The 24187-nt window shown below is 37.3% G+C and overlaps 1 protein-coding gene across 6 annotated transcripts in view; it reads right to left on the bottom strand.

Moving 5' to 3' along the window:
* The window catches only part of dip2a (disco-interacting protein 2 homolog A), a 269946-nt gene that overhangs the window by 73550 nt on the left and 172209 nt on the right, over nucleotides 1-24187 (bottom strand). For all 6 annotated transcript variants that reach the window (XR_001479789.2, XM_015359260.2, XM_006636662.3 and 3 more), the window contains 9 exons: nucleotides 23764-23887; nucleotides 17631-17740; nucleotides 11446-11548; nucleotides 11268-11332; nucleotides 9495-9588; nucleotides 2634-2753; nucleotides 1834-1948; nucleotides 1140-1279; nucleotides 442-578 (listed from right to left, as the gene is read on the bottom strand). Coding sequence is in view for 5 of the 6 variants with exons in the window: in XM_015359260.2 (XP_015214746.1) it covers nucleotides 442-578; nucleotides 1140-1279; nucleotides 1834-1948; nucleotides 2634-2753; nucleotides 9495-9588; nucleotides 11268-11332; nucleotides 11446-11548; nucleotides 17631-17740; nucleotides 23764-23887 (1008 nt within the window). In the remaining variant the exon portion in view is untranslated. The remainder of the gene's footprint in view (nucleotides 1-441; nucleotides 579-1139; nucleotides 1280-1833; nucleotides 1949-2633; nucleotides 2754-9494; nucleotides 9589-11267; nucleotides 11333-11445; nucleotides 11549-17630; nucleotides 17741-23763; nucleotides 23888-24187) is intronic.

The following is a 24187-nucleotide window of genomic DNA, read 5'->3' as shown; positions in this document are numbered from 1 at the left end:
CAGCAGTGATCGGGATTCGAAACCGGACGTTTTCTGGTGACAGCTCAAATGCTGTACATGAGACGTTAAGCTTTATTAGCTCCACCTGGCGGTGATTCCGGATACTATTATCATAACTGCAGTATGACACGTTATGACGCATTGTGATGCGACACGCCCACCACGTTTTACCGCAGCGTACCTTGCTTGTTTTGAATGGCTGTATCTGTAGACTGTTTTAATAGAATGGTCTGAGAGGAAGGCTGACAAAATCATATTAAAATTGAATTTCAAAGATTGTTTGGAAAATCAGAGGAGGGTAGAGATCCTTTATTCATATATAAAAGTGATTTGACTGGGAATTATGTCTAAAACACTCTGTGGAAACCCTTGGATTCACCCCAGGTAAGGCTCTGTAATATCAGCTATTTCCTAATGCAAAGCACTCCAGCAAATACAGACCTCAAAGACATTCTTCGTGATGCCAGGCAGGCCATAGTAGGCAATTCCAGTGCTACTGGAGCTCACACAGATCTCTCCCACTTCATCAGTGCAGCACAGGTAGGGTGTCCCTTCTACCTTCACCACACACACCAGTGCTGGAGACCCAGAGAGACCACACTCAAGTCAAGGCACTCACTATGTATAAGATTATTTTCACTGACCCACATATTGATTCACCTCTCCTACAACATTGGAATCACTAGTCTTTTTTTCAGGAAAGTTGCATCATCACTCTTATTCCCAATTTTTGGAGGGTTTGGATCAATATATCATCAAAGCTCAAGGACTACACATTCTTATCACATGCCTGCTTTGTGGCTTTGTGTTCTCTTTTACAGCCTTAAAAAAAGTACTGATCCATACAATTAATGTTCGATACAGACATTAGAAAATAAAAGGAGGTGAATCAAGGAATCTACTTAGGCAATAATATCCCAGAGTCAGTGTAAAAAATGGTCCAGCAGGGAAAATAACTGCTATTCCCCTGAGATAGTTATGTACTCAGGATCAGTGAATAGTTGATGGTATTTCTAATGCATGTTCTACATGATGGATGACATCAACAGAAACATAGTACGGTTATTTATCGTACCCTAGTGTGAACTCATGCTTCTCCCAGATGTCAAAGCCTGAGTAGGGAAAAGAGAATGACAAACCTCCTGGCATGACTTGGCCCACATCCTGCACTGTTAACACAGAGAGCTTCTCCTCAGTATCCACACGGATCACACCGTGGCTCAGCCCGTTCATGGACAGCACTGCCTTCCCTGGAGGGGGAACACCCATCTCTGGAGGTCTGCATAATACACAACATGAAGTTGGTTACTAATGTCTAGGATCTGCTCTCTTTTAAGTGTTGATCATTACAACAAAGTTCTTCAAGTGACAAAACTGTAATGAGAACTCTGAAATTACTGAAATTAGTTGCTCACTCTTAAATTCTACAGACTTCATTACAAAAAAACATCACAAATGACAGAACAATTTTCACATGTTTTAAGACATGAAAATACATTTAATGTAGATCTATCTTGATCCTAAATTTTGTAGTACTTTCTGCAGTACTGAATCATGTTGGTGCACATATTTGTGTTTGGGAAAACTGGGTGCGCTTAGAGTTTCAAGTTCAAAATCTGCCTTTGCCACAGCTATGACTCAGTTTTATTGTGCTTTGTTTTTTGGATGAAACATAAAACTGAAGTCTAAGTCTGAGTGGCTTTGGAAAAGTAGCTGTTGATGTATAGTGCATCCAAATGTGTCTGCAACTCACTACAAAAGTTCCTAAAGAACACAATGCATTAAAACAGAAGCCTTATTTTATCAATGCGCTTTCTAGTTGTGATGTACTACCTGCGGATGGCAACAGTCATGGCCTCGGAAGAGCTAGCACACGGGCAGATCACCTCAGGCCGCAGCCCCCGTACTTGGAAAACATTCAAGAAGGCATCGCAAGATGATATTGACCCTGAAAACACAAATAACTGGAGTTTAAAAGTTGCTTTTTGAAGACTTTGTGACAAAGAACACTGTACCTGCTTGGAAGAGACTGAGACACATTCACTGCATGACACACAGCTACATGCTATGTCCTGTCTCCCGACATGTTAGTTAGCACTGACTGAAGGAACAGAGTGTCTTCACTGTCCTGCAAGCCTGTGGCTGGCTCAAAAGTCCCAAGAGTCAGATTTGCACTGAAAGCTGAGAAGACCCTGGTCAGCTACTCCCAGCCTTATCCTGGCAATGCTCAGTTTATTTTAGATGATTACACACATAATCCACGCAAGATGCTGTTACATCCAGACCTCAGAGCTCAATGTGCCTTCTGAAAAAGATTTGGTTTACTGGTTCCACTGGGAGCTTACTGACAGATGCCTTTCTTAAAACAAAACAGTTTTAAATTATATTGTGCTCTGTACACCTCCTAAGACAAATAACACAATATATGAAATTTCCTATTTCTTCACTGCATACATTTAATAAAAAAAACTTTATATAAATAAATGTTAATTGTATTGGGGGAATATTTGTGCAAATCACTGAAAACAGCCAAGCCCACAGGAGAATCTGTGATGGTAGTGCAGATGCATCCCTCTTTGGAAACAGTTAATAACCAACAACAAAGGAGTGTGTGTAGTTTGCATGTTACTTACAGGGGTTGGCTCCATCTGCAACAATTAGCATCCGCAGAGAACTGAAGCTGATATCCCGCTGGTCTCTCTGTGCTAGGAGGGACCAGTGCATGTCTCTAGACTTTACCACCGCAACACGTGCTGCACAAACACAACAGAAAAGCCAGTAATAACACTGACACAGGTTTTCTCCAGACCAGCCCTATTGTGTTCATGTTGCATCTATTTTTTAGTTATAAATGTTGCTATCGGAGTGCATCAGTTGCAATTCACATTCTTATTCCAATATTCAAGGCGTTACTCAGAAAACCAAATATAATGGGCATCATCCGAGGTGTTTGTTTGCTGCAGGTGGGATAAAAGGCAGTTAAACACAGATGGTCAATACAACACCTCATAACAAAACCCACTAGAAAAGACAAAGAGTGCAGGTTATTATTTGCATGTATGCTCCGATACAAAGACATTAAGGAAACACCAACACAAAAACAGCAGCAGCAACAATAACATAAAACTTTAAAAAAAGTCAGACAAGCAGTGTGAGAAGAAAAGAAGAAAAAAAAACACAATGGTAGGGGTCGAGTTCAGTAATCTGTGGTAGACACTGTCTCTAAATGTGGAAGTTCGTGCCTTTATGCTCCTATAACCCTTACCAGAGGGAATGGGAAAGGAAACTGAGAAAACCCGGGATGATTGGTATCCTTAGTAATATTTCCAGCTTTCCTGAGAAAGTGAGTTGTAGAAAAAACAAAGGGTGAAGCTATATTCCAATAATGGGCTAGGCTGACCTGATTACCCCCTGTAGTGCCTTTTGGTCAGACAACGAGCTGCTGCCAAACCACACTGTTAATACCACACGTAAGCACACTTTCAATAGCACACCTGTAAAAAGTAGTAAGATTAGTTGAAGAAAGACCAAATTTTTTCAACTTTCTAAGGAGGTGAATATGCTGTTGTGCTTTCTTTGTAGCTCCAGTTATATGCTGGGACCACGTTAAAGATTAGCAATGAAGGTGCCCAGGAACATGAAACTGCTAAGCATCTCTACAGCCATCCCATTGATGTGAATAGGGGTGTCGTCCCCACTCTGATTTCTAAAATTGATAACCAGCTCTTTGGTTTTGCTGTCATTAAGGGTAAAATTACTGTCAAGGTACCACTCCACTAGGTTCCCGAACAGGTCATCTCATCATTACTGGTGATTTGGCCAGTTATGGTAATGTCACCAGCATAGTGGGAGATGGAATTGGAGCTATGTTTGCCCACATAACCATGGGTAAATGAGGAAAACAGCAAGGGGCTAAGCACACAACCCTGAGGGGCACCAATATTGATGGTCAGCATGGAAGAAATCTTTCCATCGATCCTTACAGTCTGTTGTCTACCAGTCAGGAAATCCATAATCCAGTTGCATAGAGAGGTGCTGACGCCTAGGTCTTTAAGTTTGCTAACTAGTCTGGATGGAACTATAGTATTAAAGGCTATACTATAGCTATTCAATGAGAATTTGAATTATCAATAATTAGAATGCTAGTCAATGAACAGCATTCTGACATATGTGTCTTTATCATCCAAATGAGCCAAGACAGTGTTAAGAGCCACGATGAGCCAAATAGCATCGTCAGTGGACCTGTAATGCCGGTATGCATACTGCAGGGGGTCTAAGCACTCAGGTACGACTGGCCTTTAAAATATGTTGCAGTATGGTATAATAGTGTTTTTTAAAAACACAAAGGAACGAAAGATTTAAAAACTGAAAGATTAAAAATCTATAAAAACCATGGCCAATTGGTCTGCACAGGACTTAAGGACCCATCCACGAATGCTGCCTGGGGGAGTCACCATTCGTATGTTAAAAGTTGCTCTGGTATCAGCCTCTGTGACATATACAGCTGTATCATCAGTGGCTAGGAACACTGGCACCGACGGTTCCATGATTCCCTTCTCAAACCAAGCCTATAGGCACTCAACTCATCCAACAGAGAGAAATCTGTAACAGTGGATGTAACACTGCTTATTTTAGCTTTATAGTTTGCAATTGTCTGAATACCCCCCCACATTTGGCGCACATCGGAAGATGCAGCTTGTATTTCTAGTTATAATGATATTGTCCCTGACAGCTCTCCAAAGGTCATATCTTGCCTTCTTATAAAGGTCCAGATTGCCAGATTTAAAGGCCTTCGATTATGCCCACAGCTTACTATGAATATCGCTATTGAACCATGGCTTCTGGTTAACAAAAAAACAAACTGTCTTTGTAGGCAAACAGTCATCCATGCATTTCTCAATAAAATCAGTGACGATTGTAGTGTATTGGTGCAGGTTTTCTGATTAACTTTTAAACACGGCCCACTCCATAGATTCAAGGCAGTCCTGCAGCACTTCACCTCTCTCCTTCGTCCAGTGTTGTACTGCTCTTGTTGACACATTCTCCCACTTCAGTTTCTGCTTGTAAGCCGGCAGGAGAAGCACAAGTCAGATCAGACTGTCCAAAGTCCGGACGAGGGATAGGTGGCGTCTTTGATAGTTGTATAGCTGTGACCAAGAGTATTCCCACCCCTTCTTGGGCAGGAGACATGCTGGTAATATTTCGGAACAACTTTCCGCGGGTTGGCCTGATCAAAGTCCCCCGCAACAATAGATATAGCATCGGGGTAGGCAGCTGTTAATGGTGGCATATAATTCTCTGAGTGCTGAGTTGTTTATCATAAGACAATGAGGACAGAGAGAAACATAAAAAGGACAGAGTAATAGAGGATAAGACTCAGAAAATAATAGGAATACCATCTCCCTCTCTTACTTTAAGCTTGTGACATGGATCGTGTTCTGATCATTCTAGGAGAAATGGTTAAGTATTCTGAACCTCATCGTTGAGAGAATTTGGATTCCTTTTTAGAACATTATGATTTTATGTATTGTGTAAATACAGACATTTTTAACTTCAAATAAAAAAAATCCTTATAGGAAGACTGATTCCCATCTGGTCTTGGGCAATCATGTTGTAGGAAGGGAGATTTAATTCTGAGTTGTACTGATTTCTTAGGATGGAGATAATTCTGTTTTCTATGTTAAGGGGTTTCATGGAGGTTTAGGTTTACAGCACTAGACTTCTTTTCTGCATGTATAGGATGTAGGCCCCTGCTTAGACATTGTGTGATGTGTAGTTGTATTTACTGTTAATAAATATGTGTTTGCCTTCTTTATGTTTGAATCTGTTTTTTTACTCTTTCACAAGAACTTTGCTAGAGACTATAAAGAACCCATGTGTCATTTCTCACATGCCCCATATTTTATTTACTTCTTAAGTACAACATACTTAACCACTCTATTATCACTGTTTCAGAACATACTAATATATATATATAACAGGTGCATTGTAAGCCAGACGCAAAAGACATGTACAGAGCTTGCTGACTCGGTACTGAAAAACCAGTATAGTCTGGAAATGCTGCAAGCATAGATGAAGCTACCGAATTACATAATCCCCAATAGGGGTCAAATACTCAAACAATTAATCTAATGCTGCCAAATATTTCCATCATTTTCCTCCTGTGCCTTTGCCTGGCTCACAGATATTTCCTCCCGAATGCACTCCCACCATCTCAAACATATGCTTTTAAACTCTAACACCCTATTCCTGTCTCCTCTGTGGACCTCCCTAATGACTCTACTAACACTCTCTTGCCCACCTACCCAGGACCACTGCTGTCACTCCTGACCTTCTCCTCTTCTAGTCCCAATACCTTTCACTGCACTTACAGTTTTGTGCTGGCTTAATGTGCTGATAGAGTTCCATGTATACACACATAATCATCATAACAGCTTGTTATGGGGGTGGAGCCTATCCTGAAATATATTGGGCACAAGGTGGGATACACCCTGGATGGGACACCAGTCCATCACAGAACACACACAGATATTAACACGGACACATTCACACCAGGGACAATTAACCTACAGATCCAGCCATTCAAAATGCACGGAGTACGCTGCGTCAAAATGCAATAGGCATGGCGCATCATACTGGATTATATAGCATGGAAATTGAAATATGATAATAGTATTTAGAAGAACATTGTAAATCCGCCAGGTGAAGCTAATAAATCTTAATGTCTCATGTACAGCATTTCAGCTGTTGCCAGAAAATGCCCGGTTTCCAATCCAGGTCACTGCTGAGGGACAATCTTTTTCTAATTAGGAATTTAAGTTGTATACTCTTTAGACTTTTAATAATTTTGAACTGTGTATTACAGCATGTTAATCATTAAACATTAAAAAGTCGGTATATATATAAGATTGCTCAGCTGGAAAAAAGTACACAACCTTCCACCTTCATCATAAATATTTTAATTATGCATAAATATGTTATGCATCAAAGTCTTTAACTTGGTAACTTACATGGGTTCTGGTTTTAACGTGCTTGTTCCAACATTATTAAGCTTATATTGTGTACTTCATAAAAAGTTATAACATTTTTTCATTTTTTGAGAATATGAACTGTAGTAAGAACAGTTGTTGTTACTGTAAAAAATGTTGTAGTGATTTAACATCACTTGATAGTAATATCAATATGGAGCAGTGTAACTAAGCAGATAAAATATTTTGGAAACATATTTTGGACATTTTGGAAACATTTTGACATTCTTTTTTTTTAAAGCTTGTATTGTTCTTATAGTGGCAATGGAGAACATACTGTACAGTATATTGAAACCGTACCATGACAGTGAAGGCGTATTACACCTTCAAGTAAGCCAGTGACTGTTGTTTATTATGTTGAGACGAGGTTGTGTAACTCTGCGAAAATTATTCTGTACACTGTACAGTTATAGAGCAGACACATTGTGTATCGCCTCATACACTTGTTAAAATGTTCTAACTTTGATGCGATACAGAAGATATTAATAGTATAAATAATGAATGACCTTGGACAGGCTGTAAGCTCAAAGTATTACTGTGGTCCACTTTCTTTGTAATCGTCTGCATCATTTTAACTAATTCACCGGTGATCACGTGAAAACATTTTGCCTGCCCTTTTTAGCTACAGCTTAAGTTGTTAAGTGGCACATTGGTGTAATGGCTTAGGCGTCTTGACTTGCATCCTGGAGGTCAGGGGTTCAAACCCAGCTGTCACCATGAATTTTCTTTTAACAAATAAAAAAAACTAAAATAGCAAATATTATGGACACTATATTGACATTTTTGATATTTCTAAATATCACAACATGTTTGAAGTTAAGTGATTTATTAATAACAAGGAATAATTTCAAACTGCTTGTATTTTAAAACTGTATTTTGTTCACGGTGATTTGGAACTCACTGTTTTCACAACCTTCAATTTATAGAAGTGTTACACCCCACTGTTTGTTATGTAAAATAAAAAGTTCTGCTTGGGGGATGGGATAAATTTTCAGTGCCATGCTCTGTTGTCATTGTTGCTCTTTAACATAAGGCAAACAGCATTCAAATGTCCTGTTTATTCTTAACACTTGTTTTTCTGTACTGTAGCCTTGAAACTTGAACAAACATGCCACATACATACAGCGCGATGTTGTATAGTTTTAAAGCCACTACAGTATAGCTTGTGGGTCCCAAAATGTCCCCTTGTAATATTTTAACTGTTTAGCTACATGACATGAATTATATTATTAATAACCTTTTAAATCTGAAGGGAGATCTAAAGGGATCTTAATACCCTTAATACCCTTTATTAATGGGGCGTGATTGTGAATTTGCGCCCTACCACTGTGTACATACAGTACGAACATGTTGTGATATTTAGAAATATAAAAAATGTCAATATAATGCCAATAATATTAGCTTTTTTTGTTTTTCGAAGAAATTTTTATTTGTTAAAAGAAAAATGATGGCGACAGCTGGGTTTGAACACTCAACCTCAGGTGTACAAGTCAGTTACTTAAGCGATCACTTAAGACTGTTAACTCGATCAGCCTTTTTTAATAGCCTTGCAAATACGTTCACACTGTAGGATATACACTCAACCCGCCACAGGTGTCACATTCACTGTACATGTCAAACCAGTTGCTTTCTGTTGCAGATGTGCTTTTATGCTCAGCTACTAAAATTTCCCTTTAGTTGTAAAATTCCATATAAATAATCAATATTAAGCAGATTAAAACATGCACAGTAAAGAGATTAAATGATGAAATCGTTTCACTAACAACGATGCATCAGAAGTGCTCCTGTCGGCCATTTTAGCCAGCCAATCACGTACAACACGGTGAACTGTAGATAATTTTGCGCAGTATGGGGTTGTACCATGCATTTTGAATAGCTGCATCTTTACCAGTCTTTGGGCTGAGGGAAGAAAACAGAGCTATGCATAACGTGCATAACTGTATATGCTGGAAATTGCCCTTGATAAGGGCATGTGCTAAGTAACAACAAATAAAAACTATTACTAGATTGGTTATTGTAGACATATAGATGAATTACTTTACTTGGTATTTAAATTATTTATTCGTGAAGTGTAAGACATTTAAATTATTAAACATCCTTCTTCATTAATGCTTTCATCAGAGAAAACATACAAGAATGTTTTGGTTCTATGAGGGAAAAGGTTCCATTGAAAAGAAAAGTTGATTAACACCAAAAGGCCATCACTTATAAAAGTTTCATTGCTTCATAATGTTTGTTAGTGACATTCTGTGAGAGGAAAAAAAATCAATGTTTACAACATAGGTACTCTTAACAAATTAACCTTAAGATGTAGGAAAAAAAGGATACTTATTGTGCTGATACATCCACGCCTATTACTTAGCTTTAAATATTTTTTAGATTATTGTTCAGGTATAGTAAATGAACAGGAGTGGTTAGAGATAAAAAATGAGAGCTGTCATCAAGGTAAGTTCAGACCTGCCTCACCTTTATAAGAGTGCACCTTCTGTATCCAGGAGAGGGGGTTGACTTTCATCAGAGAGTAGGGAATGCTTATTACGTGTATTCTGTTCATCACACTCTGCCACACAACCACAAGAACAGATTAAGGCAGTGCAAACACTTCAACTCAATTTCTCTGCTGCAGGATTTGTTATCGTCCTGCATCTATACAGGACAAAAGCAGGAATGTATTACTGCAAGGAAAAAGATACATTAATTTAAAGAAGAGCATGGTGTGGAACCTACAGTGGACCTGGTTTTGTTCTAACAGGACCCTTAATCACCATGTGATGCCACTGGTTTGCTTCTATATTTAGACTTTTTCTCTGCAATCAGACCTTAGGTTCATACTTACCCTAAAATTATCTCAGCATACAGAACAGAAACCATGCAGTTTCAACTTGCTAATGAAGAATGATGCTCCTTTATTGTTGACTGAAAGACTTTCGGTAGATTATCAAATTTGAGATGAAATGTATCAAACATTCTAACAATTCACAATATGAATTGTTTTTTCTCTTTTGCTTGAGGTCCAATTCTTAGATTTTAGCTTATACACCTGAATAAGGGGAAGTCTCAAGATTTAGGGTCAATTACAAACCCCATACATCTTTTCAGAGCATAGGGAAAAATTAAAAACACACCTAAATTGAAAATTAGAATCCATTTGATTTTTCCATTTCAAAATCAAGAACTTGTTTGGAACAAAAAGAAGATAATCTTTTTTAGAAGGAGAGCTAAAAATAATTGCAGTTGCTTTTGCTGTGCTCCTTTTCTTGAATTGTCTGTTGAAAATACAACTGCACAGCTGTCATTTCTTGTGCTAGATTCCTGAATTTGTAATATTCTTCCACACCAGTTGTACAACATCACACAAAGAGCAGGTCTTGAAACCAGACATTGCCAATTCCACATCATAGCATCCCTGTTGTTTTCCAGCTTCAAGCAATATGATGAAAAAGTGGTGTTAGTCTAAAATCCAATGTGCTGAAAATGTGGTGATAAAAACATTTTTGCTGTTATTGTTATTAGCATTATTCCTAATGTCCTTTAAGACTGTAGACTAAAGAGTAAATAATTATTATAAAGATAATAATTATTATATTGTGAATGAAGTAATGGTTACGACTCTGGACTACTGACTAGAAGATTGAGGGTTCAAATCCCAGACTGGGAGACTTTCACTGGACCCTTAAGCAAGATACTTCTCCAAGACTGCTCAGGAAAACCAAGATGAATATTTTAATAGCAAAAAGTGTAAGGAAATAAAATGGGCAATTTCTAACCTCCAAAAGCTGCTTTGGATAAAAGTGTCAAATAAATTCCATTAATTTATTTACTAACTGCTTCTTACAATTCAGGGTTGCAGGGGAGCCAGAGCCTATCCTGGCAAGCTACGGGCACTAGATAGGGTACGCCCTGGACAGGACGCCATTCCTTCAAAAGGAAGACACACAGACACAGACAAGCACACACTTACACCTAGGGCCAATTTTCCCAGAAGCCAATTAACCTACCTGTATATTTTTTGACAGGGGGAAGAAACCGAAGAACCCAAAAGTAACCAACATGAACATTTGGAGAACATACAATCTGCATGCAGATAGCACCCCTGGAATTGAATCCAGGGCTCTAGTGGACAGCAATGCTAACCACTGCGCCACTGTGTGCCTGTCAAATAAATTAAAAAATAATATTGAGCAAAGGATTTCTGTGGATCATTGTCACCATTTTGCTGATAAAAAACACACTGCTCACCGTAAGAACTCCATGCCACAGCCCAGCATCTCTCTTGAAATCCAGAACATTTGTTACAGTTTCAGCTGGAAAGTAGAAAATGTCACTCATGTTAGGAGAGCACAGCTGCAGCCACAACAGTATTCCGATGACTGGTGTTCTTCCATAGATGAATAATCATGGAAAAAAACAAACTTACCCTCAGAGTAACCGCAGGCCTGTGTAAGTGCATGACAGTGTGCCAACATGGCAGAATGAGAGACTGTGATTCCCATTGTACTGCCTTCCTTGCTGGTTTTGTACTGGAAGGGAAACAAAAAAGAAAATTACCTGGTGGTCCAACATAGAGAATTAGGCTTAGAGAATGGTCAATTCCTGTTGAGCTCTATACTATTTCATTGATAATTTTGTATTATGGACAATATTACCAAGGCAATTGATGGAAAACTCTATTATTGCAGAAAAATGTGAAAATCTTGAAATGCAAGCTACAGAAGCATAGCAAAGGATTACAACTGTTTAAGCTATGACAGAAACTGCTAAATCAGCTAAGGTTTGTCTACAAGGACTGGAAAACAGCTGCTGGAAATAGCCAATTGTCTCGATAATCTGGAAAACAGTGGGAGGCCTCCTAGAGATCGCAGAGAGAACCCAACCAGTCCAATTTTTGGACACCTGGCGGCCTAGGTTCCTGAAGATTAAAACCAAAACACGTCACATTAAGACTGAGAGTGCCCAAAGCACGCTAGCATTCAAGCCAGGTCCAGACCAGCAGCCATGACCTATTGTTATCAGATTACCCAATCACGTGGATCAGCAGAGTGATGGAAGCTTCAACGTCAGCGCGACAAATAGGAAATCTCTAATATATGAGGACTCGAAAGTAATGATCTTTCGGGTTGTCTCAACTGCAAAACTGTGAAAGTGCAAATGATTTGACGAGCCATACCTACAGAATATCAGTGTGGTTTACTCTCAGCTCGTCCCAGCCTCCCTGAAGATCACTCACAGTGGAGCTACTATGGTGTTCCACAGTCCTGCTAAAGCTATGTAATTTTATTCCATACTTGCTGGAATAAACAGGTGCTTAGAGCTGCTCGGTTTACCCACTGGATTCTCTGACAACAGCTGGATGGCAGGTCTGTATGTAATGTAGGCTACTGTTAGACGCGAGATAATCAAGGTTTTTATGTTAATTTACCCATTTACCCAGTTAGAATGTATTTGATAGAACACTAATTATTTGGTGCTGCTCAATGGGTTACAACATGGAAATATATCCAAGTTCTCTTTGTTGCAGAGAAAAGCCTCATTCACGTTTAGTTATTTTCTTAATTCCCTACGTAAGACATGAGGCTACAAGAGAGTTGTGTAGAAAAAAAGTAACCCCAGTTAGCTTCCAGGGATGACTCTCATGCAAATTGTATTATTGTTGTCGGTATGTAGTTTTTTTCATATATTTTTCTGACTTCTGAATGTTTTGTATGCTTGGGAGACCTCTATGATATTTATGACAGCTATGCTCTTGGAATATCAAGGAGATTCATAAACCTATTAAATGGCAAATTCATCCTCACTAAGACAGCTACATCCCTACTCTTGGAGGCAAAAGAACAAAAAAAGACCTGTCCAAACCCACACTACTCTGGATTTAAGTGCTCTTTATCATCCAGATGAGTCTCCTGTAGTAGAGCAATATAAATCTTTTCTTTTTTCAGAATTCTCAATACCTTTTACTTTTTATATCCACTTGATTTTCTCACTTGTGCTTTTTCAAAAGTGTCTGATTTGTAAGTAGAGAATACATTGGGTGGAGGGGAATTTAACTGTCATTTGAATTCACTAATGGATAGATTTCCTTTGGTTAAATTGACTCAATGCTCAGTATGAAAAAATAGGTTATATAGATGTGTGGAGAGCTCTACACCCAGCAATTCAAGAGTACACCTTCTTTAATCCTTATAAATGCCACACTAGAACTGACTATTTTTTATGCTCCAAAAAGACTGCTACACATGGGTGTCTCTAGCTCAATTGGAAACATAGTTATATCAGCCTGTGGAACCAAAAGTGTATCACACCAATGAGCGAGTTACTAAGATGGTGCCATTAAATGGCTCTCACGTGTTATAACATGTAGCTCTCTCGTTTATGTTGTTTATTTTTGTGTTACGTTTCATTTTATATGCAAAAAATACATGTGTGACCATCACCAATGGCTGACAAACACTCCTGGATCTGATATTTAGAGCCTTTGATTTAGCTTCAGTGGAACTGAAAGTACTTTGCTTCTCAAGCACAGAGTAAACAGGGACATGAAAGCAAAAGGAAGTGGGGTAAGAGATGGGCCATGTTAGCGTGGCTCTGGCAAGTGCACCTGCTGGTCCCCGCTCCCCAGCATCCTGCTTGCAAACTTGCAATCGCTGGACAGTAAGATCGATGAACTACACTGTTGCATCTACACTCAATGCGACTGGAGAGACAGCAGCATCCTCTGTTTCACTGAAACCTGGTTGAAAACCGACGTTCCCTATGCTGCTGTACAACCTGTAGGATTCACGCTTTATAGAATTGCCGATTCTACCAGCAAGGAGAAAGGAGGTGGAGAGTGTTTCATGATTAATAACCCTTGGTGCACTGATGTAGAAATTCTCTACAGATCTTTCTCATCAAATCTGGAATACCTCACTATTAAATGTCGCCCTTTTTACCCACTGAGGGAACTTACGTCTGTTATTGTAACCGCTGTGCACATTCACCTGCATGCTAATGCTGAATAAGCACTCAGCGAGCTGTATAGCAGATATGAAAACATGCATCCGGAAGCTGTTTCTATCGTGGCAAGGGACTTTAACCACTGCAGCCTTAAAAAAGTACTACCAAAGTACTTTCAACATGCCTTCCCATTAGAAGCAATAACACACTGAATCACTGCTACACCACCATTAAAGGAGCATATTGCTCCATTTCATGGCTGCATTTCAGGAAGTCTGACCATTCCCCTGTGGTTCTTCTTCCTGTTTACAAGCAGAAGCTAAAGATCGTGCCACCTGCAGTAAAGACCATGCAGTGCTGGTCAGATTAGAAAAATAGCTTGAGTGTGACAGGGCTTGCAGGCTATCACGAACTATAAAGGCAGCACCAACAGTATTTCCTCCATTGATGCATCTCTACCAGATGAACACTTTTCACTCCCATTTTGAGGCTTAGAACACCAAGCCCGCTATCAAGGCTCCCAGTGAACCAGGGAACGTTGTGTTACAGTTCTCTAAACATGAGGTGCATTGAGCCTTTAAGAGAGTGAAAACCCATAAAGTAGCCGGCCCAGATGGTATCTATACAGAAATTTTTAACTTTGACCCACTTCAGTTTGCTTACCGCCTAAATAGGACAGTTGATGATGCTATACTTCCCTAGAACATTTAGACAGGTTGGCACCTATGTTAGGATGCTGTTCATAGATTACAGCTTAGCCTTCAGCAAAATTGTTCCTGCCAAGCCGGTCCCAAAACAGGAATCTGGGCTTACGGAACTCTGTCTGCAACTGGATACTGGATTTCCTGATGGAGCTCCCGAAGGCTGCTCTCTCAGTCCTAGGTTAAACTCCTTGTTCACCAATGAATGTACAGCCACTTACAGCAGCAACCACATTATTAAGTTTGCAGATGACAACGCTATTATTGGGCTGATCAACAACAATGATGAGTCTGCATACAAGAGTGAAGTGGAGCATCTTAATAGATGGTACCTTGACAACAATCTGGCCCTGAATGTCAACAAGAAAAAATAACTCATTGTGGACTTCAGACCCAGAGGGTCACACCCCAATCAGCATCAATGTCACAGCAGTGGAAACTGTCATCTGCTTCAGTTTTCTCAGCCTGCAGATCTCCACCAATTTGGCTTGGTCTCACAACACTGTAGCCAGTCTGAAAAAGGCACAACAGCATTTGCACCTTCTGCGGTGCTTAAAGAAATGCAGTATGGGGAAGCGGCTCCTCATGAACTTTTACTGCAGCACCATAGAAAGTGTCCTCACTAGTGGCATCACTGTGTGGTACAGCAATACTACCATGCATGACAGAGATGCACTTCAAAGGGCTGTAGCAACAGCACAGAGGATTACCAGATGTGATTTACCATCAATCAGTGAGACCCACATCATCTGCTGTCGCAATAAAGCCCAATCCATCATTTAGGATACCAACCATCCCGGCCACAAACTGTTCTCCCCCCTACCCTCTGGCAACCAGTACTGCACTATTAAAGCAAGAACCACTAGACTCAAGAACAGCTTCTATCCCACTGCAGTATCCTCAACAGCTAACTGCAGTGCCTAAATACACATGAATGTACACACACGTTTTGTATGATCTACCATGTTTTTGTTTGGTCACACTACTACATATTTATTTTTCTACAACATATTTATTGTTCATGTTGTCTACATTGTGTTTTGTTGTCTGTTGTACAGTGTATTGTATATTCCGAGAAATCAGTGTGATTAAGAATTTCAATGTACGTGTACATATGGCTACAAACAACTCTACTACTCTACTACAGAACAATCTAGACATTGAACATATGATCATTCCATGCTTAAAGATCATATAAATATGTAAAGATAATCTTACTTCCTATTTCTCGTCAGAATTTAAATAATTTTTGTCTATCAGTGCCCCATCCACTGATAACCGATCTCTATTATAGGAGACTTGTAAGTCCTTTGAAAAAAGTCTTAATATGTCCTATATTGCCAGCAAGAAGTGTAAAAACTTCAAACATATATTACAGTCAACGCTTAGCATTGCTGAAAAATAATATATTTTTATTATTTTATTAATATATTTTTATTATAATTTATATTATAAATTCAGACCAATTGTAATAAATTTTTGCCCTCTGTTCTGCACTAGATTCCTTTTTAACAAAGAATGTAGAAAGAAAACTAAGATTTGCCAAGCAAAGGATATTTGAACATGATGAAAAATCAAGGAAATATTTAACATTATACCATAAAGAAGGGAGATTAACTAAAATTATTAATGAAAATTTCAAGACCTTTACGAATCACTATAAATCAAAACTGCCTGGGAAAACCCCAGAATTAATGGAAGCTTTTTTCTCTAACCTAGAACCAAATATATCAACTGACCAGAATTCTGTCATTATTGCTCAGATCTCTAATTTTTCTAATTCCCAATCTCTAATTCCCAATTTAATTAATACAATGTTGCCTTATCTGGTTATAAATGAACTTTTCTAAATCTGAGGCCATGCCACTTTGTAGACTGCAACTACATAATACATACATAATAAACCCCTTGTAGTTGGTCGCATTCAGGATTTGTTTACTTCGGTATATCTGTCACACCTAGATTTAGTCAGATGTTTAAGGCTATTCCCCTCTTTGACAGAATTAGGCAGGATCAGGCAGTGTTGTGCCTACCAGTAGCCATATAACTTATACTAGGAAAAGGCTTTACAATATGCTAACATTATGTTAGCATTCATTTTAAATAAGATGCCTACTATAGTAAATTGACATAGGATTATGATGTACCATGTGCCTTTAGATTACTTAACTTCTAACGTCTATGACACACAAAACGTCATGTCTTTCATAATATGTGGGAATCTTTCTTAGCATATTTAGCATTAGTCCAGACCCCTCAGCCATATTGACAAGAGGACTTATATAATGTAATAACAAAGCTTGTATTTATTTTGTATTTTCTGTCTCCTGAAGCTATGTACTCTGTAGTTATAAACAAATCATGTGTACTTGACCCCTGATTTCTTTTTTGTTTTTATTCTTGTTTGTTTGCACCTTTTTTATATTTGCTTACATAGTTAATTAGGTAATGTTAGTTAGTTAATTAACATTGATAATAAACATGAAAAAAATGAATATTATCTAACAAGTATGTACTGAAAAAGTCAGTACATCATCATGTTGTATTAGACTTTAAATGAAAGTCCCTAAACTGTAATCTGGTGTTCACTCAAATGTAACGCAATTATTGTACTCAACACTGTAATTGAAATAAGGCAATATTGCCTAATGTAAAAATGAGGCAGTTTTGTATGACAAATCATGGCTAATGGCTTATAGTTAATTCAGTTAATTCATATTCAAGACAAATATGGTAAAATATTTAAAAAATGTCGAACATGAACAGGGAAAAATGATATAGACCTCAGAATCAACCTTTTCTTTACATTTGAATCAACCAATATTAACCACCACAATACAAACATGTATTAATGTGCTGTTGAAAATTGATCATCACATTGTGGCTTTCACAGACCTAAAATAAACTATATAAAAGGCTTTTGAAGGGCTGAATAGACTTCTGGACTGGCAACTCTCTGCAGACCCACCTCGATATAGGCAATGTCATTACTTGCATCTTGGATAGGGGGATGCCAGTCTTTTGGGGGCTTGGCCAGGTGTTTCCCATCTGTCACAAACCACAGCAACCGAGGCCAGCCTGCAGCCAGGAAGAAAAACTGAGGCTTATTTGGAAAACATTTGTCACTATTGAAACCTCATAGTTGTTTTTTTTTTACTTCCACCTAAGGAGGAATACAAACACAGTTTATGAAACCTGACATAAGGCCTTCTGAGAGTCCTTAGAGGAAGTTGTTTGAATATTTCCTTTAGAAATACTAGACCTTATTTTCCAAATGAAGCAGGAATCTTTGCCCAGTGGCAAGTGCTTTATGAAACTGTAAATTAAGCAAAGTGCTGTGAATTAAAAGTACATCTCAATAAGCGGCAGAGTACAGGGCTGGTATGCTAAACCCGACCAGAATTGTCCTTTTAATTTTTAAAAAACATTTAGCAAAAAGTACACTTGCAAGGATACTGTACTGTTTCATCTTATGTATTTACAGATGTAGCCATTCAGAATGCACATTTAAACCCCGTAACGCATCATTGGGGCAATACTTTACTGCAGCATGTGGTTCACTGGTCAAAGATGATGACAAGTGGCACTTGATTGCTTCATTTAATCTTTCTACTGTGCATATTTAAATCTGCTTAATATGGAATATTAAATGGAATTTTACAACTAAAGGGAAATTGTGGTAGCTGAGCATAAAAATAACAGGAGCATAATCTATATTATACATACTGTATACTGCTGGTAGTGGTAGCTAAAATAAAAAATAGACAACATTATTCCACAATATTTTATGCATCAAAGTCTTTAACTCTGTCACTTGCTGTGGTTAATTTGGAAAAGTTTTGACATGCTCATTCTGACTATATTAAATTTATATACTTTACAAAAAGCTATATTTTAACTTTTTCTATGAAAGCTCGCTGTCAGTATTGTAGTTAAAAAACATGTCCTTTTTAGAATCCACTTGATAGGGAATATGACATGGAATTGCGTAACTAAAGAAATTAATAATGATATTTTAATATTAGGATCTAATTTTAATTACATTTATTCTATATTTATATAGCTGGTACTATTACTGTGTACCACTTTCTTTATCAACATCTGTATCAATTTATTTGATTCATTCACTTTTGATTACTTTGGAAACATATTGACCTGTCTGTTTCAACTATGTTTCCAAGCAGCACATTGGTACAGTGGGTTTGGTGGATAGTTCTCCCCCCTGGTGGTCCAGGTTTGATTTCCGCTTAGGGCATGAGTTTTTCTTCTAACAATTGCCTCTTTTTAAACTTGTAAGAACATTCCAATGCATTCCAATTTTAGCATCAGTCAAAGCATTCTGAAGTCTGTCAAAATCGTAAAAAAGAACATTCCAATGTTAATGCGACACGGAGGATATTAATAACCTTTCAAATCTGAAGCTGTTGACTCTACTTCACACCTGCATGTCAAGATCACGGTTTTAAAAAAAAAGAAACATCAAACCTTTGAATGGATGAGAACGTCATGATTGTTTCGCAAGGATGTGAAATGTGACAATTTGATACAGTTACCATAAGGAGAAAAAAAAGTTTATTTTTTATTTTTGGCTGCTGCAGTGGCTTGCAGTGGGTGGATAGTTAACACTTCATACTCTTTAGTAAAAAAATTATAAAAATGACAATGTAAACGTCATATTTAAATGTAAAGTTCTCTAAAACTTTCTCAGTCAAGAATGAGAATTAATGTAGGGAGCAGTGTAAGCATGCGTAGGCAGCAAAAAATCTGCTAAAGAGGGAAGAACATGCTTTCAGAGAAAACAATGTTTCAGATATGAAGAATACAGATCCACAATTCAATTGCAGCCTAACCTTTCCTCCCACACCCTGCCCCCGCTGTGATTGGAATATATACAAATAAAGCACTGAAAGCTTTATAGCAGATGATCAGGTGTTACGCAGACGTAGGGATAGTACGTAATTCTGGCTTTATGAACTCACAGCTGGGATTCGAATAATTCAAAATAAGTTTTTTTTTTTAAACTGCACCAGGTACCAGATTTTGTTTGTATTCAAGTTTTATCACAGTGGTGGACGGTTAGTGGACGGTGCGCTTTTTTGTCAGCAACCTGCTAATCTGCTTAACACCTGTAGAAAACATGATTTTATTTCTGTACAGAAAGTGGAAAAGTGTCCTTCTTTAAGTTGGATTGCATGATTATTGTTATTATTTCTCTATTACTATCGAATCCATCAACTTGTTCACTTATGATTATTTTGGAAATATTTTGACATGTTCCTTTTAACTCGGAGTTTGTAATGTCGGGCGCTCTGAACGAGTTAAGCTTTGATGCAGTACAAATAAATGTATTTCCCACAAGCTATACTGTAGTGGCTTCAAAACTATATAACATCACGCTGTTTGCATGTTTGCAAAAAAACGGGACATTTGACTTTATCAAAAATAAAATACAATGACGTGTTCCTGCCCAACTCAAACACTGCGTGACTTTAAAAGCTGTAAAAAATGATTTAGATTGCAGAAAGTCACCTTGCTCTTACAAGCAGCTCTGTTAAGCAGAGTTTGTGTTAACTCATCACACCCTTTGAATGAGTTTTAATCAGCTTCGTCTGTTAGCGAAAAAAATGACTGTGGGCACTTTCACTTCCCCCCTGGTGCGACGAGACAATGCAGATTTTTTATTTTACTGGGAGTGTGAACATTGAGTGAGCACTGGGGATACAGTGAGACTAACACAGTGAGGTTACCGAGATTATATTCTTGCAAGTACATTTTGTATTCAGTTTGCTAGCTGGTGTGTTAGCTAGTGGGAAAATGTTCAAAGTGAAAATTCATCCACAAGGGTTGTACCTTTAAAGCAGAGAAGACCACACCAAACGTTTCGGCTCTTTATGTCGCTCAAGCCATTTCTCTTTGACGTTTTCTGTCATAGAGGTGGGAAGCACCTCCCCCCTCCCCCTTTCCTCTTCATGCCTCACTTTTTCCCATTTTTAACCTTTCTGTGTCTGAATCGCAGCGGGTTGCAGGCTCTGTGTCATTTGTTCACAAAGTTATAGACATCTGAAACATTGTGTCTCATAAATGGGTATTTTAACAAACGAAGCTTATGAAAACTGAAGAAAAAATTACACACTGAAAAAGATACAAGAAGCTTGAAATTATTATTATTAAATTAATACTGTTAATAATGACCAGACACATTATAGTTTCAGTGGTATTTTTAATATTTCTTTGTTATTCTCGATTCTAATTACAATATATATATACAATTTCGTTTTAAGGCTTTAAGGTCATTTAAATTGCCCCACTGAATAAAGTGTTTTGAATTAAACCAGTTGAACAGTTGATCGTATTCACGTTTGCTATTTCACGTTTTTATTTAATTATTTGTATAACATAACATTGAATATGTTATAATATATATACAAAAAAAACATGTCAATATAGTGTACATAATACTTCATCATGCATGAATGAGTCAAATTACAAATAAAATGTGTTTACAAAGAAAGTGGATTACAGTAATACTACCAGCTATATAAATACATATAATTAAATCCTTAAATGAATATCGTTATTCATTTCTTTAGATACATATTATATTCCCTATTAATCAAATTCTAAAATGTATGGGTTTCATTTACTGCAATAATGAGCACAAGTATTCATGGAAAAAGTTAATCACTTAACTCACTTAACTTTGAAAGTGTTGTGATACTTAGAAACATCAACAAATTCAATATAGTGTCAATAATATTTACTATTTTGGTTTTTCAATGAAATGTTTATTTGTTAAAAGAAAACTCATGGCGACAGCTGGTTTTGAACCCCCGATCTTCAGCATGCAAGGCACACACCTAACCCCTTACTCCAACACACCACTTAACAACTTTACAACTGTACAGTATGTTACCATTAACCACTATAAGGACAGTACAAGCTTTAAAAAAAATTAATGTCAAAATATGTTTCCAAAATATTTTAGCTGCTTAGTTACACGACTCCATATTAATATTACTATCAAGAGGTATTAAATCAGTACAACTTTTATGAAATTCAAGTATTCTAAACGTTCAATTAAAAAGTAGTTTTTAACTATCTAAACCCTTTTTTACAGGTTTTAAAGTCATGCAATGTTTGAGTTAGGCAGGAACACGTCATTGTCTTATTTTTTATTTCATTTTTTTAAAAAAACCTTTGCCCATCGTGTTGATCCGCTGTTCTCCAATTACTGTAATTGTAAAAAAACACTCCCCCCTCCCTTGTTTAAGGGAATTAAGAAATGCTTAAACACAAAACCATCATGTGTCGATTTAAGTGTCCTTCTTTCAGTTGGGTATGCATGATTAGCAACATGTGGTCATTGTTATGATTTCTCTATTATTAGCAAACCCCTCAACTCATTCACTTGTGGTTATTTTGGAAACATTTTGACATGTTCCTTTTAACTACATTGCTGTCGATATTGTAGCAATAGACAAAATGAAATGCTTGGAGTTTGTAATGTAGGGCGCTCTGAACGAGCTAAACTTTGATGCAGGACAAATAAATGTATTTTCTACAAGCTATACTGTAGTGGCAGTACAGTAGCAGTTTGAATTTATTTGTTGTTATCAATAAATCACTTAGCTTTGAACATTTTGTGATATTATAAATATAAAAAATATCAATATAGTGCCCATAATATTAGCTATTTTTGTTTTTCAAAGAAATGTTTATTTGTTAAAAGAAAACTCATGTCGACAGTTGGATTTGAACCCCCAACCTCCACCATGCAAGCCAGAACAACTTAAGCTGTAGCTGCAAAGGGCAGGCAAAATGTTTTCACGTAATCACGGGTGAATGAGTTAAACTGATGCAGACATTTACAAAGAAAGTATACTACTGTGATAATTTGAGCTATATGAATATAATTATAGCATTATTAATTTCTTTAGATACGCGATTCCATATTATATTCCCTATTAATCAAATTCTAAAAAGTATTTTACTTTTTACTGCGATAACGAGTGCAAATATTCATAGAAAATGTTAAAACATTATAACTTTTTATGAAGTATATAAACTTCATATAGTCAGGAGGAGCACATTAAAACATTTCCAAAATAACCACAGTATGTAACCGAATGAAAGACCTTGATGCTTAAAATGTTTAGGAAGAAACTACCAATACCAGCCATATACAGTTTACATAATATGTTTATTTTCCAAAATTAATATCGTTTATGACCTTCACACATGTTATGCTCCTCTTCCCTTTATGCTTAGCTACTAAAATTTCCCTTTAGTTGTAAAATTCAATATAAATATTCAATATTAAGTGTAGATAATTGCGCGTGGTACAGAATTGTACTGTGCATTTTGAATGGCTGCATCTGTATTATGTTAAATTGGTTTTATTTTCCACTACCAAAATTTACTTTTTAATGTTTCTCGATACCGATGTAAACCTGAAAGAGGCACATTGCGTTCACAACAAGCTACAGTATAATAATAAACTCATCTATCCAACTAAGTAAATTTGTTTTTATAAAATAGGCCTACTTTTTAATTAATTTAATATATTAATACAGTTTAAAATTAATAAAAGTCTAAACAGCATACAACTTAAGTTCTATAATTGGAAAAAGATTGTCTCCAAAAAGGGGGCTCAGCATTGATCGAATTCGAAACCAGGAGTTTTCTAGCAATAGATATAATACTTCCATACGCCACATTAAGCATTCACTGTGCCAATTTTTTTTTTTAAATGGTTGCATTACTGTGCGGTGGAGCATGTGCACCGCAAAGTGATGCAGTATCCAGCACGCATTCGGAATGGCTGGATCTATATATAATATTATTTTGTACCTTGCCACTGTGTTTTTTACATTGATTTCCTCACAGATTTATTCTTGGTCCAAGTACCAGCTAACAGGTTTTATTACAACTACAACTTGCACAAATGGCAAGAAATTCACCTCTCCAGGCTACTACCATGCAATTATGGATGATAAAGTGTCTTTATTACTTCACTAAGTATTGGGATCTGCTCTGCAAAACTAATGTGGTTAAATAATATATTATTTTTACCCTTTTCCAGTGGGTTTAGGACCACTTACCTTTGAAGGTAACCACCTCTCCCGTCTGTGCTTTGGGTAGGCCTTTCTGACAGGCATCTGTGGTCAGTGCCAAAGTGACCCCACAGCTGCCCAACAAAAACCCAATCTGCTGGCTCCCGGCATCCTGGGACAGAAACCAAAATTCACTGTCAAAAAATGCCCTGCTTGTCTCTAACTCTGTCCATCATTTTAGTAGCAAAGCTCTTTGCATCCAAAAAAGCAAAAAAGCCTAACAACTAGTGTAATAATCTGAGGACAGTACAGAAAGTAACTTCACAAATAATGAATAAATGAAATAATTATAACAGCATCAAACAACAGTAACTGAAATATAAATTGACATTTAAAAAAACATTTAAAAAACAGTGAAAGAATAAATAATACTTGGATATTTGTTACCATCAACATTTTTACATAAGCACCA

The sequence above is a fragment of the Lepisosteus oculatus genome, chromosome 12 (assembly GCF_040954835.1).
Source record: "Lepisosteus oculatus isolate fLepOcu1 chromosome 12, fLepOcu1.hap2, whole genome shotgun sequence".
NCBI classification, from domain to species: Eukaryota; Metazoa; Chordata; class Actinopteri; order Semionotiformes; family Lepisosteidae; genus Lepisosteus; species Lepisosteus oculatus.
The sequence above is the reverse complement of the archived record's forward strand: the minus strand, read 5'-3'. Positions and strand labels throughout refer to the sequence as shown.